The 20645-nt window shown below is 46.4% G+C and overlaps 1 protein-coding gene across 1 annotated transcript in view; it reads left to right on the top strand.

The window, feature by feature from the left end:
* The first annotated feature begins 792 nt into the window (after nt 1-792).
* The window catches only part of LOC123987684 (zinc finger CCCH domain-containing protein 18-like), a 32480-nt gene continuing 12627 nt past the window's right edge, over nt 793-20645 (top strand). Inside the window, exon 1 of the mRNA XM_046285156.1 lies at nt 793-2128. Within this exon, the coding sequence (XP_046141112.1) occupies nt 793-2128 (1336 nt within the window). The remainder of the gene's footprint in view (nt 2129-20645) is intronic.

Here is a 20645-nt window from a genome sequence, read left to right as displayed (position 1 = left end):
GAAACGAAGAACTATTGTCCGAGCCGTAGCACGCCGTGGCATGCAACGAGGCAACGCTTGCCTATTCAAAAGGGTTCGGAACGGTGATACGATGCGGGCGTTTGATACCGGTGGATACCCGGCTTAAGGTGTTTTGGTGCCAATCGCGAGCGATTTCGGTATGAAACTCCTCGAAGTCCCTGGTCCGGTCGACGTCCTCTTTGTAGCCTGGTTCGTCCTGTGGCCGATCGGTAAACTCGTTCGGGTGCTCTCGCACGTACTCCGCCAAGCGTAGTCGCAGCTGGACCCAAGTTCCAGTGGTCGGTTGGTTTCGGTGACTTAGCTCGTCGCTCAACTGGTCCTTCTTCAGGCGGTAGACCCATGCGATACCGGTCCTCTTTTCGCTCGGCATCTTCGGTGTTACTCGGACGGTGCTAACTATTTCGTTGCCACTGGTTCTGCCTAGATTGGCAGCTTGTAGCTAGCTCGGTCGTCTGGCTGGCAGGTTTAACAGGCCTGGTTATCGCAGGATGATACCTCTGGTTCAGTGTTCGGCTCGAACTTGGTTCTGCAGCGCGGTCTAGTCTCGTAGCTGGTTCTCGTTCTCGTTCTCGTTCTCGTCTTCTTCTTCTGGATCGCTCTTGGTGTTGTCGCTTTGATTGCTCGTAAGCTTCTCATCCCGGGTCCGTTCGCTCATTCCTTATATACTAAATTTTCGACACCGGTGGCTCCACCGTCGCTTCTATCGAAACTGTTCGGGCGCCATGTAACGGGGCGGTCTGGTCGGTGCGCACAAACCGGGTGATAAAAACAATGATTAGCCAAGGCCTAGGCAAATCACAACGAACCTGGGACGAACAGCTACCCGAGATCGCGTTCGCCTACAAACCAGCGCGTCACGACGCAACAGGATACTCCCCGGCACATATAAATACCAGGAGAGAGCTCACACCACCAGGAAGCCTGCAACAAGAAAACCGCCAGAAAGTTAAAACTCCGTGGACGACCTGGCTAAAACATCTACAGGACGCACAAGAACTCGCACGAGTCCGGCTGGCACAAGAATTCCAGCGACAGCAACGCCATTACAATCTGCGCAGGCGCGATTGGCAACCAAAAATCGGTGAGCGCGTATGGAAACGCACCCATACACTCTCAAATAAGGCGCAGAGTAGAAACGCAAAACTCGCCGAACGCTACACCGGACCCTTTAGGGTCCACAAAAGAATCTCACCGGTCATCTTCGACCTCAGCGACAACCGAGGCAGACGCGCAGATCACGTCCACGTGCGAGACATGAAACCGGTAACCGGCGCCAGAACCGCGCAGCCGCGCAGCGTCGGCAGCCTACCGCGCAACCAAGACGCGCAGCCAGCTGACGTCACCAGCATCCACCACAACGGACCAGCCTCGCCGGCGATAAAAGGTCGGCAGCATCAGCCACGAAATCAGATTCACGATGGCTCGCAGACAAGCCAACGCCCAAGAAATCGAAGCAGCACTCCGCCGCCTAGCCTTAAGAGAACGGGCCAGGGACGAGCCGCAAAACATGACCAGCAAGGACTGGAAAAAGTTCGTCCGAGTCACAAGGCCGAAACAAGTAGCGGCGGACCCACAGGCCCAAGCCCCGGCCAGGAAGCCGACACGGTCCAGCAGGGTCCAGACTCCAGCGAGGTGACCACCCGTCGGCGAACTAATAGCCGCCAAACGGACACCAGCCCCGCTGGCACCAGGGGACCGGCCTCCAAGACTAAAGCAGACGCCAGGGGAAAACAGGCCGGCAACAGCCCCGGCCAGGATACCGGCGGAAGCGGTCGCAAGGGCAGCCGCGACAGCAGACGGCGTGGACTTACCGCCACCAAGCCCCCCACCAGGACCGCCACCGGGGCCACTACCAATCATAGCCCAACCGGGCGAGGGATAGTGCCGCCAGCAACGACCACCGGAACAGCCGACCGGGGCAACATTAGGGATCGTCTGCGGAGCAGGACCAGCCGCGGACAATATGTGCATCCCCTGTCACCTCCCCGACGGGACGTCGATTCGCCTGTACAGGCCCATCCGACGTCACCGCTTCCTGAGCGCAGGGAAGCAATGGACGGTATTACTGGACCGCTGAGGGAACGTGACCTGGTGCACGTACACAGAGGTAATTTGCGTAGCCTTCCTTATCATCTGCGCGACCAGGCTGATACGCCTAGTCTTCCTGGAGGAGGAGGGGGGTGCGACGACAGCCGCGGATCGGCATCGCGCATCGCGGGCCCCCACCGCGGCGGCCTCCCCACTCCCGCGAGCGAGGCTATAAGTAGAATCGATCGACGCGTGGATCGATGGGTTGCCTTGGGGCCTCGGCCAGTGATGCCAGAATCGTGGGACGTGGGACAAATTTTTACCCTCTCCACGACGTCCCACGACGTCCCAGTGACTCCCCTACCGCCGTTGTTTCATCTAATACAAGCGCGTTGTCCCACGTGTCCGTGTGAGCTCTGCGGGTTTGGCAGAGTTCGGCTGCTCTCGTCATTTCTACGTTATCGGCTCGATGCTCAAGCCGCTAAAGCACGTGGCAGCAGGATCGACGAATCGACAAAATAATATAATTTCGTCCATGGCAATATGGCTGAATTAAGAAACCAGGAGAATCAGTTCGAATCCCGATTTTACGGTTTCAGTTCTGATTCTTAATGCATTAACGTTTTTTTAATACATTAATACTATGAAATACATTAACTTGGGAAGCAGTTAAAAAAAGGAGTTGAACTGCATCTTTCTTTGATATTTTTTAAATTAATATTTAAGTAATTTCTTCAATTAGATATTAATCCTAACTATTACAATACGTAAATCCGAAGACATACGAGGAAAATTGGTTAGGTTAAATTGTAAGGATATAAAGAAATTTCAATCTTTAACGGTTTGTTAGTTTTATTTCTTATTCCTCACAACTATTATAATTTTATTCTCTGAATGGTCATTACAATGAAAGATGGATTAGATACAATTTGATTCCTCATTTAATTTGTTATACATATACATATCAGGTTTCTTGCAACTATTGCACCTGGTCCACGCTTATACGATATTGCATATTTTATTTTCCTATAATACAACAAGGAAACAAAACTATAATATAGTGATTACCATAATACAATAGAAAATGTTAAGCTTGCTATAAACCTTATGTTTTTTTTGTGTACTTATGCTGCACTTTCACTTCGTTGCTTTATAATGACTGATTTTTCTTTTGAATGAAACTTCCTCTAGCGTATTGATGAAATTTTTCGATTAAAACAAGATCAAACACGACATAATTTGAATTATAGTTACATTATATATTTGCATTAGGTTTTAAATAAATAAGTAAATATAATGCAAATTATGTCGTGTTTGGTCTTATTTTAATCAGAAGAACCTTACAATTACATTGGTAAAAGTTTCATTTAGCAAAAATGAAAAATAAAAAAGTTATTGTTGAATTAATATTGTCTTACTCAGATGTTTATTTTTTGGCCCTTTAATTCTCGGACCTCTTTCTCTTTCGCTATTTGTCTTTTTCTACGTTCACCAGCATTCAAGAACTCACTCGAGCCAGCGTCAGACACTTTCAGGAGAATCGGGAAAATCCAGCAGAATAACACATTCTATACTGAAAGAATATACTAATTTATCTGTCTAAAAAAATTTTAATAAATCTGGCAACAGATTTATTTTCGGACTGCTTTTCTGAAGTAATCAGAATTTTACCATTCTCCTGTACGGGTCGTGTGTAGCAGTTTGTAGCAAATTCAACACATTTTCGATATTATGTAGAATACACAACCGATCGAAAAAGATTAAAAATCCATGATATTTTGTGCCGTTTTTTATATGTTAAGGGCGATTGAAATGAAATAAATGACTAACAGTGAATAGTGTAATAAAGGTGACCGCTGTTCATCTATTTCCTTTCTACGATGTATTTCTTCCACAAGAGACGGTTTCCTAACAATTTACAGTACAGTAAAACCTGAGTATATGCAAGACGTTCGGTCAAACTTCTACACTTTGCGTGGATATAGGCATTGTTTTGATTCGATCTCTCTGGCTTTTCGTCTACTTTTAACATCAATTTTAGCATGTAATTACAAATCAAACTATATCGTGTTTGGTATCATTTTAATCAGAAAAGTCTGGCCAATGCGCTAGTAAAAATTTCATTTAAGAAAAGTCAAAAATAAAAATGTTTTATAACTGAATTAGTATTAGTCACACCGATATGTTTCGGCTCTTTCCTTTGTTCATTGAACCTCTCTTTCTCTCCTCTACTGCCTGTCCCTTTCTACGTTCACGCATGGCTGGCGTCGCGTGTAACACCTCGCTTAGATCCCAATCTCTCTTGCTATATCCAGATTTTACTGTACTGTAAATTGTTAGGAAACCGTCACTTGTGGAAAAAATACAGGATTGCCTCGAAATAAGCAAGTGGTCTCTGCTTCGAAATAAGCAACTGTTCGGTCCCGAGCCACTTGCTTATTTCGAGGCAATCCTGTACATCGTAAAAAGGAAATAGATGAACAGCGATCACCTTTCTTATACTATTCATTGTTGGTCATTTATTTCATTTCAATCGCCTTTAACATATAAAAAACGGCACAAAATATCCTGGATTTTTAATATTTTTCGATCGGTTGTGTATTCTACATAATATCGAATATATGTTGAATTTGCTACAAACTGCTACACACGATCTGTACAGAAGAATGGTGAAATTCTGATTACTTAAGAAAAGCAGTCCAAAACTAAATCTGTTGCCAGATTTATTAAAATTTTTTTAGACAGATATGTTAGTATATTCTTTCAGTATAGAATGTGTTATTCTGCTGGATTTTCCCGATTCTCCTGAAAGTATCTGACGCTGGCTCGAGCGAGTTCTTGAATGCTGGCGAACGTAGAAAAAGACAAATAGCGAAAGAGAAAGAGGTCCGAGAATTAAAGGGCCCGAGAAAAAACATTTGAGTGAGACAATGTTAATTGAGCAATAACTTTTTTATTTTGCATTGTTGCTAAATGAAACTTTTACCAATGTCATTGTAAGGATCTTCTGATTAAAATAAGACCAAACACCATATAATTTGCATTATTTTTACTTATTTAGATATAAATAAGTAAATAAAAATTATAATTCAAATTATACCATGTTTGATCTTGTTTTAATCGAAAAATCTCACAAATGCACTAGTAAAAGTTTCATTGAAAAAAGATCTGTCATTCGTCATTACAAAACAAGGAAGCGAAAATGCAGAATAATTACGCAAAATGAGATAAGTTTTTAATAAGGTTAACAGTTGATACTGTATTATAACAATTACTAAACTATATTTTTATTTGTTTCCTAAATGTATTATAGAAAGGTAAAATATTCAGAATCGTATAAGCGTGGACCAGCTGCAACAGTTGCCGGAAACCTGATGAAATACGTAGTACAAATTAACAAAAAAATCAAACTGTACTTTTCTGTCTTTCAGTTTAATGATTATTCACAGAACAAAATGATAATAGTTGTAACGAATAAAAAATAAACCTAACCAACCGTAAAAAATTGAAATTTCTTTATATCCTTAGATTCTATCCTAACCAATTTTTCTCGTATGTCTTTGCATTTACGTATTGTAATAAATAGAATAACAGTAATATCTAATTGAAGAGATCACTTTTGTATCACATACATACATATATATTGTGACCCTTTCGGGGGTTCACGCTCTCATCCAGGGGGGGCGCGGGTCTGAGCGACCCTCTTGTTGCCGTTTGGAATACAATTAACTATTGATTGATGGACCTGCAATGAAGATGAATTAGTATCTGGCCAAACGAAAGAAAAGGGGGGAGAAGCTAAACGGTGGGTGGAGGAAGATTATATAATTTTACCTGCCTTTTGATTTGTGATGATTGTTGTGTCTAATTTATTTTGTAAGGAATAAGGGGGGGTTCGTCGTTGCCATGATGACTTCTGTTCCAAATACGCTACTAGTCGGACGTTTTCGCGCGTTCGAACATCCATGGACCGAGAGAGGAACTCTGGGAGGTTTTTCGCGGGAGGCCCCGATGGGGCGGGAAGGAGCACGAAGGGTCGGAATGTGGAAAGGGGTTAGGGAGGGCTCTAGAGTGTAGGATCACGAAGACCAGGGTGGGGGGGAGAGAGAGAAAAAGGGGGACAAGGAGAGAGGGAACAACGGAGAGAAGAGAAAGATAAGAGAAAAGGGGAAAGGAGGGAAGGTTTAAGGGAGGTTGCGGGGTTTAGAAATTTTAATGGACATCAGGGGTGGAGGGGGGATTCTGAGAGACATGAGGGATGGGATTTCGGGGGGTTGGGAGCGTGTAGGATAGGGGTACTGAGGGAATGAGGGTTCGGGTTGGGGGTAACGGGCCAAGGTTTGGTGGAGGAATTTCAGGGATTGAGGATGGGGTGGTACAACTGGTGTTGGAGTGGGTGGGGGGTTCTCCTGGGTTTCCCTGCGGGCCGCTGCGGTCCGTAGGGCAGCTAGGTGGGGGTCTGTTGGGGTGTTGGGGTGTGGAGGAGGGATGGGGTGTTGAACCGGGATAGGGATGGGGATGCGACGGATGGCCGCTCTTAATTTTGCCAATTGGGGCCTGTGGGGTGGGGGGGTTTGGGATGGGGTTAGGGGTTCGGGTGTCGAGGGAAGTTCAGGGGTGGGTGGGGTAGGAGGGGGAGTGGGGGATGGGGGAGGCGTGACGTAATCGGACTCAGACGAGTCCGTCTGCACGGCCACTTCTGCCGTTTTGGGCGGCGGTTGGCCCCTATATAGCCGCGGTCGCCGCGGCGCCGGCCCCCTCCGGCGGGCCCTGCTTCCCCGACCTCGCCCTCCTCGTCGTGATGCAAACATACCTCAACCTGTTGGGAGCGTCAGTGTGTCAGCGGGGGGCTTCTTATTTAGGGGCGACTTGAGTGGTGGAGGGTTATTATTGTGGGTGGCTTATCGCATTTCTGGGTACTTTAATCGTGCTGAGTGTTACCACGCCAAATTTTTGTTTAAATTCTTTATTCTCTACAGATTTCATTCGTGGGTCGAGCGCCAAATTTGATAAATTTTCCTTTATTTGTTAGGAGTGTCCTGGGCCGGGGAATATGTAAGGACATGAGGGGAGGTATGGAAGGGTGTTCGGTCCTAATTACGTTTACTGAAGGGTTTAGGGGGTATTTTCGGGGTCGTCCTCGTCCTCGACGAGGGGGTTGAGAAGGAACTGGTTGGGAGGGTATGATTTGCGTGGGATTTGGGAGTATTTGAACTTTTCGGGGCCTCCCTCGTCCACGACGAGGGGGTGCAGTAGGAGCGGGTACGGGCATCATAACTTGGGTATTATTTGGAGGTATTTGCATTTTTCTGGGTCTCCCTCGCCCTCGACGAGGGAGTAGGATAGGGGTGGGTGGTGTGTTTATTATCGGTGGAATGTTTTGGGGTGTTCGGATTTTTCGGGGTCTCCCTCGTCCTCGACGAGGCGCTGGAGTAGGGATAGGCGCGGAAGGGGACATTAGCGTGGGTGTCTGTTGTGGTGTTTGTTGGGTGGAAGTGTCGTGGGTTTGTGAAGAGGGCCCTGGTTGGGAAATATCATCAATATCTTGATTCGAGAAAGGGTTATCGGAAACTGAATTGTCAAAATTTGGAGGAGGTCTAAAGGGTTTGAGGTCTTTGATGTGAACTTTCGGAATGATATTTCCGACGGAGTCTTTTAATTCGTACACTACAGGGGAAAGGATTTTGGAAATTGTATAAGGGCCTGAAAATTTTGGGGCGAGTTTGGATGCAAAGTTGTGGGCTGCGGAGGAAAGAATTCGTTGGCGTCTCATGACGAGGTCATCGATTTGGTAACGCTTGTCACGACGCCCACGGTTATAATAGGAGGCTTGACGATAGGAGGCTTTCTCTAGATTTCTGTGGACGATATCGTATAAAAGGGTTAAACGGAAAATGCGGTTGGACCATTCTTGGGGATTTCGGGGAGTTATTAAGGAATCTGATTTAATTCCGTGGTGGAGGTTTTGGATGGGACGGGGGTTTCGACCAAAATTGAGGAACGCGGGAGAAACGAGGGAAGAGGAATATACGGCGGTATTATAGGCAAAACAAAATTCGGGGAGATGTCTATCCCAATTTCGGTGGTCTTCTCCAATAAACGTCGTGATCATTGTTTTAAGGGTTCGATTAACTCTTTCAACGGGATTGGCTTGGGCGTGGTAGGGAGGGATTGTCGTCTGTTTGATTCCGTACATTGTCAGTCTGTTCATCACGTCTCTGTTACAAAATTCTGTACCGTTATCTGTAAGGAGGAATTTGGGGCATCCCCATCGGTGGAGGACAAGGGACTCAAAGGCAGAAAGGATTGGTTTGGCGGAAGCTTTATGGAGGGGTTTTACTTCGATATATTTTGTAAAAAGGTCTTGAAAAACGAGGAGATATTTATTTTGGGATTTACTGAGAGGGAAGGGACCCATAATGTCAGCAGCCACGACGGTCCAGGGCGCCTCCACCGGGCGCTCCCGCATCAGCCCCGCCAGTGGCCGCTGCAAAACTTTACTTTGTTGGCATTGAAAACACCGCCTGACAAATTGGACTACGTCCGGGAACATTCCAGGCCAGTAGAAGTCCTGTGTCAGACGGTAATAGGTTTTATCAATGCCAAGGTGACCGGATTGGGGAGGATCGTGGGCATCAGAAAGGGCTTTTTGGCGTGAGGAAAGGGGAAGGACTAATTTCCAACCGTCAAGGTCGGGGACAATGGGGTCTAGGAGGGAATTAGGACGGTGGTAATACAATCGGTTATCTTCGATTGTCCAGTCGGGATATTTGGAGGGAAAATCACTAACATCACGGAGTTTATTGGAGTACCACGGGTCAGGGTCATTACCAACGGCGGCTATGCCGTCTATGGGGTCGCCGTACATTCGGGAGAGAGCTTCTGGCACGACGTTGTGGGTTCCCCTACGGTGGACGATTTTCCTATGAAAACCTATGTTGGCCTTGAAGGGTCAAGGCCCAACGGGCTAATCGTCCTGTGGGGTCCTTAAGGTGGTGAAGCCACCGGAGGCTGTTATGGTCCGTCACCACGGTGACTTCGGAACCTTCAATGTAGGGGCGGAATTTCTGGGTCGCCCACACGACGGCCAGACACTCTCTTTCGGTTACGGAGTAATTTCTCTCCGCGCGGGTAAGGGAACGGCTAGCGTAGGCTATCGGGTGCTCTTCACCGTCCACGGTTTGTACGAGAACTGCCCCGATAGCCGTATCGCTAGTGTCGGTTTGGAGGGAAAAGGGAAGGGTAAAATCGGGACGAGCCAAGACGGGAGTTTTGGTGAGGGCAATTTTCAAGGTTTCAAAGGCGGATTCTTGTTCAGGACCCCATTCCCAAGCAACATCTTTTTGTAAAAGGCGGGTGAGGGGAATTTGATCTTTGGAAACATCTTTTAGGAATCGGGAATACCATTTTACCATCCCCAGGAAACGTCGGAGTTGTTTAAGGGTTGTGGGAGGAGGGTAGGAAAGGATGGGTTCTATTTTTTCTGGATCGGCTATCATGCCGTCTTTATTTATTAGAAAGCCGAGATATCGGACCTCAGAACAACAAAATTCGCTTTTTTCGCGATTGATCTCTAAATTTGCTTCTTTTAAGCGGGTGAGGACTTTTGTGAGCCATTCTAGATGTTCCTCGTACCTGTCGGTCGCGATTACCACGTCGTCTAAATATGCGAAAATGTGGGGTTCCCAATCGGGGGTAATCAATTTATCCATTATTCGTTGGAAGGTTGCGGGGGCGTTGGTGAGGCCGTAGGGCATGCGGGTGAATTGGAAAAGGCCTCTACCCGGGACTGCAAACGCGGTAATTTCTTTACTGGAGGGATCAAGGGGGACTTGGAAGTACGCTTGGCTGAGGTCTAATTTAGAAATATAACGGGCTATTCGGAGGCTATCAAGAATACGGTCCATGCTAAGGAGGGGATAGGCGTCTTTTTTAGTGACTTTATTAACGTCACGGTAATCAATACAAAATCGATAGGAGCCATTGGGTTTGGGAATTAGGACAGGACGACTGCACCAAGCGCTAGAGGAGGGTTCAATTATACCGGCTTGGAGCATGGAATCTACTTCTTTTTGGGCAGCTTCTAAAACTCGGTGAGCCATACGACGGGGACGTTGTTTAATTGGAGGGTGACCTTGCACATCAATGGAATGGGTTACGAGAGGAGTGGTTCCTAGAGTGGAGGATGGGGGTGGAATGAGATGGTCCAGGAGGGTTTGAATTCCCGAGATTTCCTCGGGAGTTGCTTCGGAGAGTCCGGCGCACGCGGGGTTCATGGGAAAAGGGTGGGGATAGGATTCAGGGTAAAAGGGATGAAGAGGTCCGTTCGGGTCCGCCACGACCTTAGATCTCCGTCTATGGTCACTCCAAATCGGGCGATAAAATCCATCCCTAGGACTACCTCATACCCCAATGACTCGCTTGCGCGGAGGGGGAGGTTGTGGACTTCGTCATCGACCTGGATCGCGACGGTGACTTCCCCGAGGATTCTCTCTTTTATATTATTGGCTAGGATCATGCAGGCTTGGGAAGGGGTTAAATGTGGTCTAAATAATTCAGCAATTTTGGGACCTGCATAAGAATGGGTTGCGCCGGTGTCAAGGAGGGCTTGGAAAATGTATTTACCGTGCTGTAAAGGGAGGAAAATGCGGTTATCGCCGGGATAGGGTTCTGTACGGGGCTCTTCTAAAAGTGATTTCCTTGGGGTTGGAATGGGGGCGGTTGGAGGAATTTGTGGGGAGCGTAGGACACGGGATCCGGGGTGTTGGATCGGTGTTTTCGTGGAGGTTGCGTCGACCCTTACCGCCGACCTCCGGGTGCGTTTCCCGACAGACATCTCGGGCATTCCGGTGCGATCACGTCAAACGTTCCGCACCGGAAGCAAAATTTTCTCCGCGTTTGTTGGCAAGCACCGAACCAGTGTCCCTGCTGGCCGCAATTCCAGCACTGGCCGGGCAGGGGAGATTGGGAGGTTGGGGCCGCGGAACGGTGAGGTTGTTATCGGGAACCGGAAGTCGCTTGGGCGTATGAAGTATGGCGGTTGGTAGTCGATGCATTAGAGGATTTCGGGACATTACTACCGGCAGGAGGTGGTGTCATGGGGAGAGACATTAGACTAGGGATTTCGGTAATCGTTAGGGGAGGAGGAGGTGTAGCAGGGCGATCGGGGGTGGAGGATCGGGCTGTATTGGAGTACTGGGATGCATAAGGGTGTCTTCGGGGCGGTGGCGGTGACGGGGGAGGAGTACGTGGCCCAGGGAGCACTCCTGGGTTCTCTACGGGTTCTTGGGGGCGTGTTAGGAGGGGTAGAGGGTCTGGGAAGAAGATTACGAGGCTTAGGGTGGTGTGAGGATGGCGGGGCGGTTTCGGCCGCCGCCGCCAGTCTGGGTCGGGAACTTCGCGGGGGTATATACCCGCATTCGGAAATAAGGGTCGTTTCCGCTGGTGGGGGTTCGCGATAATCGCGGGTGTATCTTTGGGCCTCGTCTACCCATGCTCCTAATTTAAGGAGGTCGTCAAACGATCGGGGAGGATGGAAGTCAACGACATATTTATATCGTGGGTGGAGGTTTCTTTTCGCGATGGCCAGTCGCTCGCGCTCGAGGACGGGGGGATCGACGCGGGCAAACTTCACCTGCAGTTTCCGTAAATATTCCGCCAGGGTCTCCCGCTCTCCCTGGGTTCGCGTGATTACGTCCCACCATAACCGGTCCTGGTAGTTCGTCGGGATGAATTGGAGGCGGAATCCCTCCAGGAACTCCTCATAGGTGGACCAATTGTTCGTCTGGCCCCGGGCCCAGGCCCGCGCGGAACCGGTGAGGACGAAGGGGATCGCCAGCAACATTTCTTCCTCCATTAGTCGGTGTCCGGTCGCGTATTCTGCTAGGGTTTCTAGGAACCCTTCTCCGTCCTCCCCGGGGGCCCCCGCGAAGGAGATTCGCCACTTGCGGAAAAGTTCGGCAGCGCGGTCTCTTCCTGACCCGCGCGTGGGGCCCCGGGGTTCGCCGGTCGAAGGGTGGAAAGGGTTGGTATGGAACAGGGAAACTTCAGGACGTGATGGGGCGGAATTGACGGGTAAGGGAGAGGAGCCGGGTCGGGCTGGTGGTCCGGTGGATTCGGCAATGAGTACGTGAAATTTTGGTATTGTCCGCGTGGGGCTGGGATAGGGTTGGACCATCGGGTCGAAAGGGGTATTGGGGGCTCCTGGATCCGTACGGGGATGCGCGTGCTACTCAAGGAGGGTGGAATGATTTCTTGGTCGTCGCGATACAGGTGGGAAAAGTCGGAGAAGCGGGAAAAAGGGTTATGGGGTTGACGTGGAAGGGTCGGTATTACGGGAGGGTTATCGAAAGGATTATCCGGGAGGTTGGGAGGGGAATTTACGGTAAAGTTGGGTCTTTCCTCGACCGGATCCGGCGCGAACGTTACCCTTTCGCGCCGTGGGTCATTTGGTGACTGGTCAGGGTTGATTAACCTAGATTGTGCGGGGGTCGGACGGGAGACGGAAGTGACCGTGGTGGTGGTGGTTGTCATGGTCGCAGTGGAAACCATAGTGGTGGGATTGGGGACATAGGACGTGTGCGGGAGTTCGGGGAAAGATTCAGGGGTGGTTTCCTGAACGGGTGGATCGGTTTCGTCAGCAGGTTCGTTGCCTTGACTCGGTGGAGGATTACTGGGATCTTCGGGAGGGGTATCGTCGGCGGAGGGTGCTACCCACGCCGCGGAAAGGGTAAATGGGAGTCGGTCACTGGTATTATCGTTTGCCGTGTCCCATGGCGCGGCTTCCGGGCCAAGGACGCGACGTACTTCCGCCCTTAAATAGCGGTCGCGTAGCTCGTCTGGGGTACCGTGCAAATTCAACTGCGCGTGGTCCATTAGTCTAATTAGCTCCACGATCTCTAAATCACCGATGTGCTTTCGCATCTCGCGGGTTTCGGCGGACTCCATTTTCGCGGTATTTCAAATACTGGGTTCGTTCGCGAAAGTTCCCAAAATGGAAAGGGCGAAAAAGGGGTTAAAGGGTCCTGAAAAGAATACGGGGGTACAAGGGGAAAGGAAACAATTTAAATTCAGGCACAACAATTTCAAAATCAAATGCAATAATGATAGAAAAATCAAAATACTGTATCCTGCAATCGCTATCTGAAAGAAAGGGGGGGGAGCTGAAAAAAAGATTTGAACCGAAAGAGGCTCGATAGAGTGCCCACGGTCGGCAAAAGGCACGGCCTGGGCCCTCGATATCGGCAAACCGCGAACAAACTTTTCAATTTGGAGGGCACACACAAAAGAAAATAATATTTTTGGTACAGATAGTACTTCAAATTCACAAATATCAATACCGGTAACGGCTCGGTCGAAAACGGCGTACGTGTCGGGTCGGCTATGTTTATTTGTCCTCTGGGACTCTTGAGAGACAAATTCCGAACACCACACCGCGTTCGACCGGCGATACTTAGCAAAAAAAAACTGGCAACAAGAGGCTCGGCAACGGGCACCTTCTCGGCTGATTTTGAATATTTTCAAATATAACGGGGGACTACGCGAGAGTTTTTTGACCGTAATATTCCGTGGCCCCACGTTGGGCGCCAAAATTTGTGACCCTTTCGGGGGTTCACTCTATACAGAGGGGTTGTCGCAAAATACAATTTATCGTTGGGCGCCAGCCACGTAACGTGGCAATCGAAATCAAAAGGAGAGAGAGAAAGGGGTATTGGGGAATTCACAACGGAGGGGTCTTGGGCACTTACGTCCGTACACTTTCGCGGGGGAGTGCGCGAGGAGGAAATAGCTTGGGGTGGGAAGGTACAGGGTCAGGATGGGTTCTCGCGGAGGTCTCTACGTTACGCGTAGTTTACGAAATAAAGGGGGTATTGACAAAAAGGGGTTCGAAGCGAGAAGGGGGTTCAAAACAAGAAGGGGTGCGTTGCCAAACTCACAATACAATGGAGAAATGGTAGTCAAAGGGCTTACCCACACGATTCACTCAAACTCACTACTCGACACTCTCAAATCGCTCTTACAACTCTCAACAAAATCTCTATAACGCTTTATCTGATAGCCTAGGGCTCAATACCGGCTCGTCGTTGCCGCTGCGACGACGAGACCGTCGCGGGACATTTTGGGGAGGGGATGGGTCTAGGAAGGGGGCCTCTTCCGGCCCGGGATGGATCGATGATCGATTTTCGATACACCGGTGATCGGGGTCGATGGGGCTGATGGACTTCCTGCTGTGACGGGTGGGCTGAGGTCTGCGGGCTCGGCGACAGATGGCTCCGGGTGGACGTTTGCGTCAATTTGAGCCGCATCATCTCATGCGTCTGGGAGATTCCTTGGGAGTCCCACGTTGCTCCGATTATTGGAGGGGTGGGTCTGTCGCCGGCCTCGAAGCGCCTGGTGAGGGTGGTCCTCGGTGTGTGTCAGTCCGTCGCCTCCATCGGTCCGACAGCGGTGGGTAGGGAAAAAGGGGTAAGGTGAGGGGAGGGTTAGAGGTTATCGCTAGGTGGGTGTCTGAGTGGGGGAAGCGCAGCGATTGTAACGGGGGGGGGGGGGGGGCACGGGTGTCACTACGTTACAATATATATATAAAACTTAAATATTAAAAAATATATAAATAAAGGAAGCAGTTCAACTCCTTTTTTTAACTGCTTCCCAAGTTAATGTACGTCACAATGTTAATGTATTAAAAATGTATTTTTATGTATTAAGAAAACGTTAATGAATTAAGAATCAGAACTGAAACCGTAAAATCGGGATTCGAACTGATTCTCTTGGTTTCTTAATTCAGCCATATTGCCATGGACGAAATTATATTATTTTGTTGATTCGTCGATGCTGTTGCCACGTGCTTTAGCGGCTTGAGCATCGAACCGATAACGTTGAAATGACGAGAGCAGCCGAACTCTGCCAAACCCGCAGAGCTCACACGGACACGTGGGACAACGCGCTTGTGTTAGGTGAAACAACGGCGGTAGGGGAGTCACTGGGACGTCGTGGGACGTCGTGGAGAGGGTAAAAATTTGTCCCACGTCCCACGGTTCTGGCATTACTGGCCTCGGCCCCGAGCAGACCTCTTAGGAGGTCCGACCGGAGCACCGGCAGACTCGGCGTCGCGGTTTGTCCAGGCGACGAGTTCACCGGCAGTCGGGCCGTGACGTACATCACGAGCTGACAGCTCCCAACCGGTCCAGCAGCCGTAGGCGCCTAGCTTCGTCAGCCCCGAGGTTTGACCCAGGATGACTAAACTAGTGCGCGTCCGTAACATCCGCCGGTTTGTCCGCGGGGTTCCGAACGCTAGCTTACACGGCACCGCATCCGGCCTATGGCAATCGATTCCGTCCCGTTCCGAGGCTTGACCCAGGGCGAGCCAGGATTGGTCGTCGCCTCGTTCACTGCTAGGTTTGACCACGGTGTACGAGAAGACAGCCACGTAGGCGAGCGGGCAGCAACTCCACCGCGGCGCGAAACACCGCAGCGCGACTTTTGAATAAAAGACCAGCGCATAGTGGCACAAAACGGCTTTTGGCGATCAAAAATCTATAACTTCGGTTCTATTGGAAATATTGTAATGAAATTTTGAGAAGATTTTGCCCATGTTATGGTACTTAAGTTGTACCAATATAAATCATATTCAACTACAGGGTGTCAAAATATTCACGTATAAAGTGTAACGCGTTCAATATCCTTCACTTGTTAGACATATTTTATGTCATTTAACAAAAATTTGACTCAAAACTGTTAATAACTATAATAAAAACGGATTTAGTAATTAAAAAATGACAAGACTTGTGTTATTATAATATATTTATTTATATTTATTATGATCTATACCAAATCATTCGTGAAAATAGTTTCGACAATTATGAAAATTTATTATGGCATATTGCAAGGCCGAAATAAAGTTTTGGATGACGAATATACACGTCGAATGCAGTTAACTGGATAATAATCGTATCTGGTACTGCTTTTCCATCATCGTGCGCAGCGGCCAAGATGGATATAATTTGATTCAATCGCCATTTTTTTGAACAGGGGCAAGTTAGGGCAATTGATTTTTTCTGATTTTGATAGAGGAAGGTTCATTCTTTACTATAGTAATAATTACACCCTGCACAAGTGTGCACATTTTTTAAAAATCAAACGCAAAGTTGAGATTTTAGTTAAATGTATTTCGTTTCAATCAGATCCTATTATTTAATAAAAAGATGTTACATTGAACACTTTTATTGAACCGAAATAAAGTTTTGGATAACGAATATACATGTCGAATGCAGTTAACTGGATAATAATCGTATCTGGTACTGCTTATCCATCATCGTGCGCTGCGGCCAAGATTGGTGTAACTTATTTCAATCGCCATTTTTTTGAGCAGTGGCAGGTTGGGGCAGCCGTTTTTTTCTGATTCTGATAGAGGAAAGTTCACTCTTTACTACAGTAATAATCACGCCCTGCACAAGTGTGTACATTTTTTTAAAATCAAACGCAAAGTTGAGATTTTAGTTAAATGTATTTCGTTTCAATCAGATCCTATTATTTAAAAAGTTGTTAACATTTTAACTTATTTTATGCACTGAATAGAATCTATACTAATCTAGTAAACTTTGTAATTCATTTGAATTTTATCTTTCCGAGTAGAATTTATTAGAATCGTACATTGAAGTTATGGGTAATATTATCAACGTTTCGTCTTGACGAATTTCTACTGACTTTGAGTGCGAACCACGGCAAAACAGAAGGAAATATGAAAAAACGGATTACACTACGTTAAACTACAGTTTATTCTCTATCGATGTATGTAATTAGTTTTTCAATTTTCGAATTCGCGAAAATCGACTTTTGATCGCCGAAAGCCGTTTTGTCCCGCTGTGCGGCGGCCCACTCCCACCAGCCTAAGATTAATTCATTCCTATTATTTTGAATAAATATTTCTATTTTGCAACTTTACACCGACTCGTTATTTCTCGAATCTATTCCGACCGCGGTGCGATCCACGCGTCGATCGATCCTACTTATAGCCTTGCTCGCGGGAGTGGGGAGGCCGCCGCGGTGGGGGCCCGCGATGCGCGATGCCGATCCGCGGCTGTCGTCGCAATTGGTATAAATGAAATAGAAATTATTTTACACTTTTTAGTGGAACACTTTTTAGTATTTGTAGGATAGTGTTAGGTGATTTTGGGTTTCTGTTGCTCAGCTAATAACCATAAACCGAAAAAAATTGACCGAATTTAAATGGTTAATAAACAAGAAATTTCATAAATTTTTGCGAGTGGGATCATCGCGGATATACAGGGTGTCACGCCACTACCTCGACAGCCGAAGAGGAATGATTGCTAAGATGATTCTAAACAACTATTTCCTTTGCCAAAATGTTGGTTCGCTTTCGAGTTATTAACAAACAACACCGAGCACTCTGAGCACGTACAGCACGCGGGCTCAGGGACTGCAATATCTGATACGAAAACCGGGCCTGACGTAGGTCGCGAACGAACGGCTCGGCACCCCGTTGGCATAGCACAATAAAAAAACTAAACTGGTAGAACATTTTTAGTCGTTTAAAGTGAATACGGAACCTAATCTCTTGTTGCCTGTCATAATGTAAAAAAGGAAATTCCAAGCATTCTAAACAAAAAATAAAAATTATTGAAATGGAATAATTAATAAACGTTTGAACTGGAGGTTGTTCGGGATTAAGCGCGCGTCAATTTAAATTAGGCAAAGTTATGCCAAACGCCGAAAACCCTTCGGTGTTGTCGTCGCGCTAACGTTTATAAAAACCGCGTCGCGGCGATGATCGGCCTACTCTTTCGCTCTTTACGACGAAAACAAGTTATTATTCCAAAAGATTCAGAACACGCGACTAATTCGCTCAACGTACTTCAACTGAAAGTACATTTGTATAAACCAGTTTTGCCTTTACTAATTAAAGGCCACGTAGTGTAAAGAGACTAAACACACCCTTTTTGTTTATTAAATTATATTACGTACATTAAAAGTGTTTCTTACTAAAATTACCGGTATTTTGCCCAGAGAAAAAATTTATTCTCTGCGCGCAACAGAGGTTACGTTAATGATGAAAAATTTGAAAATAATTTAAATGAAACTTTTGCATTCATTCCTAAATTAACTTGCTACGCTGAAAGCAAATAATTGTCACTGGAAAACCAGGAAACACGTTCGGCAGAACAGCTGTTTTCATGATCGGGCCAGTGAACTCCCCTCATTTATTGCACTTTGGTATGAATAATAGGCGAGGTGTTTCTTCGTCGAATGTTCAGAATCGACGCATTCACCTAGTGGGAATTATTTGCTTTCAGCGTAGCAGGTTAATTTAGGAACGAATGCGAAAGTTTCATTTAAATTGTTTCAAATTTTTCGTCACTAACGTAGCCTCCAATTCAAATGTTTATTAATTATTCCACTTCAAACATTTTTATTTGTTGTTTAGAATCCTTAGAATTTCCTATTTTACATTATGACAAGCGACAAGAGATTAGGTTCCGTATTTATTCTAAACAATGACTAAAAATGTTCTACGAGTTCAGTTTCTTTATTTCGCTATGCCAACGGAGTGCCAAGCCGTTCGTTCGCGACCTATGTCAGGCCCGGTTTTCGTACGCGACACTGCAGTCCCTGGGACTGCGAGCTGTACGCGCTCGGATTGGTCGGTGTTTTTTGTTATTACCTCGAAAACCAAGCCTTAACCAACATTTTAGCAAAGGATAAAGTTGTTTAGAATTACCTTAGCAATCTTCGAGTGTCGAGATAGCCGCGTAACACCCTGTATATCCTACTAAATATGAAAGGTTTCATCGCAATCGGTACATTCCTTGCAGCTTAAACGCCTGAAGATATAAATGAAGCATTACGTTAGTAGTTATTATATGCAGATTCTAAATCACTGGCGTTAACATTTTTTTTGCTGACTCAGCAGTAATTTGACACCGTCAGCAGAAATATGATACCACCCCCGACAACCCCCACCCCATGACCTTGAACTGAAATTTGACACCACCGTCAGTAGAAATATTATACCACCCCGACAACCTCTACCCCTCCCCCTACCCACGTTCATACCATAACTACCCCCCTTAGACACAACCCACCCCATGACCTTGAACTGAAATTTGACACCACCGTCATCAGAAATATGACACCCTACCCCCACCCTCCATGACCTTGAACTGTTTGTTCTTATCGGAAGACCACTATTTTTCTACGTCTTGGAAATGATTTTTTCTTGGAAATGACGCCGTTAGCAGAAATGTGACACCCTACCCTCACCCCCCATGACCTTGAACTATTTACGACATAAAACCCTGCACACTTTTTTTACGTCTTGGAAATGATATTTTCTACGTCTTGGAAATGAGGTTTTTTGTTGACGCAGCAAATCTGACGCTGCAATTCGTGACTATAGAAGGTAGGGGGTTTGCTAAAGTTTGAAGCACACGCAAAACCAAAGTGACCATCACCGCAAGTGCATCGTTTTGCGAGATTGTATTGTGAAAAGTGAAATATGTATTCTCAAAGTTTCAAAGAGTTTTTTTGCCAAAGGAAACGCCCCGCAAGTTCTACTCAAGAAGAAGAGGCACGCAAAAAAATGACAAAACATCAGGATGACGTGAAGTAAGTGTTCAAAACACATTTTATTTAACGCTGTCGGTATTTATTTGTTCTAATAACATACTTAAACGGTATTTATTTGTTCTAGAATCGCACCACAATTATCAAGTCGAATTTTGGGCCGAAAATATCCATTGACGGATTCCTGTACAAAGCATTTGGAAATCGGCATAAATATACTTGGCGACAATTTCTACCCGCAACTCGTATTATCAGACAGCCGAAACAACCGCCTCGAGCTGAACATAGTCACATGGTCGCTGATTGTAGCCGCAGCCTTAGCAACGTATGCAGCTTCTTTGACGATTCAAAAGATACACGCGACAATATTAACTTTAATGATATAAATGTTAAATTTGGAGTGCTATATGGCGAAAAAGTAATTAAATTGATTAGCAAAGATATATGTATGTGCATGATGAGAAAAACGTTTGAGAAAATGGTAATTTTAAATGATTGTATAATTGAAATGCATAATGCATTATATGATAAACTGTATTCGGTGGAACAAAAATTTAAAGAGTTTGTTGCATTAGTTCGGGAATACGGAGATGTAAAAGTGCTTGCAGAGGTTGTGCAGCATATCAAAGAAACTGATATTTATGATCCAAATTCAATTATCGATTGCGAATTAGTAGCTTTAGGTATTCATGCAATAATAACAGCTGCATCTGCAACATCTTAACAGAGAAAAAAGGATTATGTTACAAATTATGTTACAAATTATACTTTAATAAATCATAATGTATTGCATCATTTGCAACTTCTCTCTGTACCTATATAAACCCAAACATCCCACGAAAAAATTTCACTTCATATACGATAGTCGTACGATGTGCATATGCACATTTGATCTTCGAATTAGCATAAAAAGAATTCGTACCGGATTGGAAAATACTTTTGTCTGCGCGCGTTGCTGGAATATTGTTAGCCAAAGAGTTAGCCAAAGAAGAAAGTAATGGCACCCCGGAAAAGTA

Source organism: Osmia bicornis, chromosome 3, assembly GCF_907164935.1.
Source record: "Osmia bicornis bicornis chromosome 3, iOsmBic2.1, whole genome shotgun sequence".
Classification (NCBI taxonomy): domain Eukaryota; kingdom Metazoa; phylum Arthropoda; class Insecta; order Hymenoptera; family Megachilidae; genus Osmia; species Osmia bicornis.
This window is presented reverse-complemented; position numbering and strand designations above follow the sequence as displayed.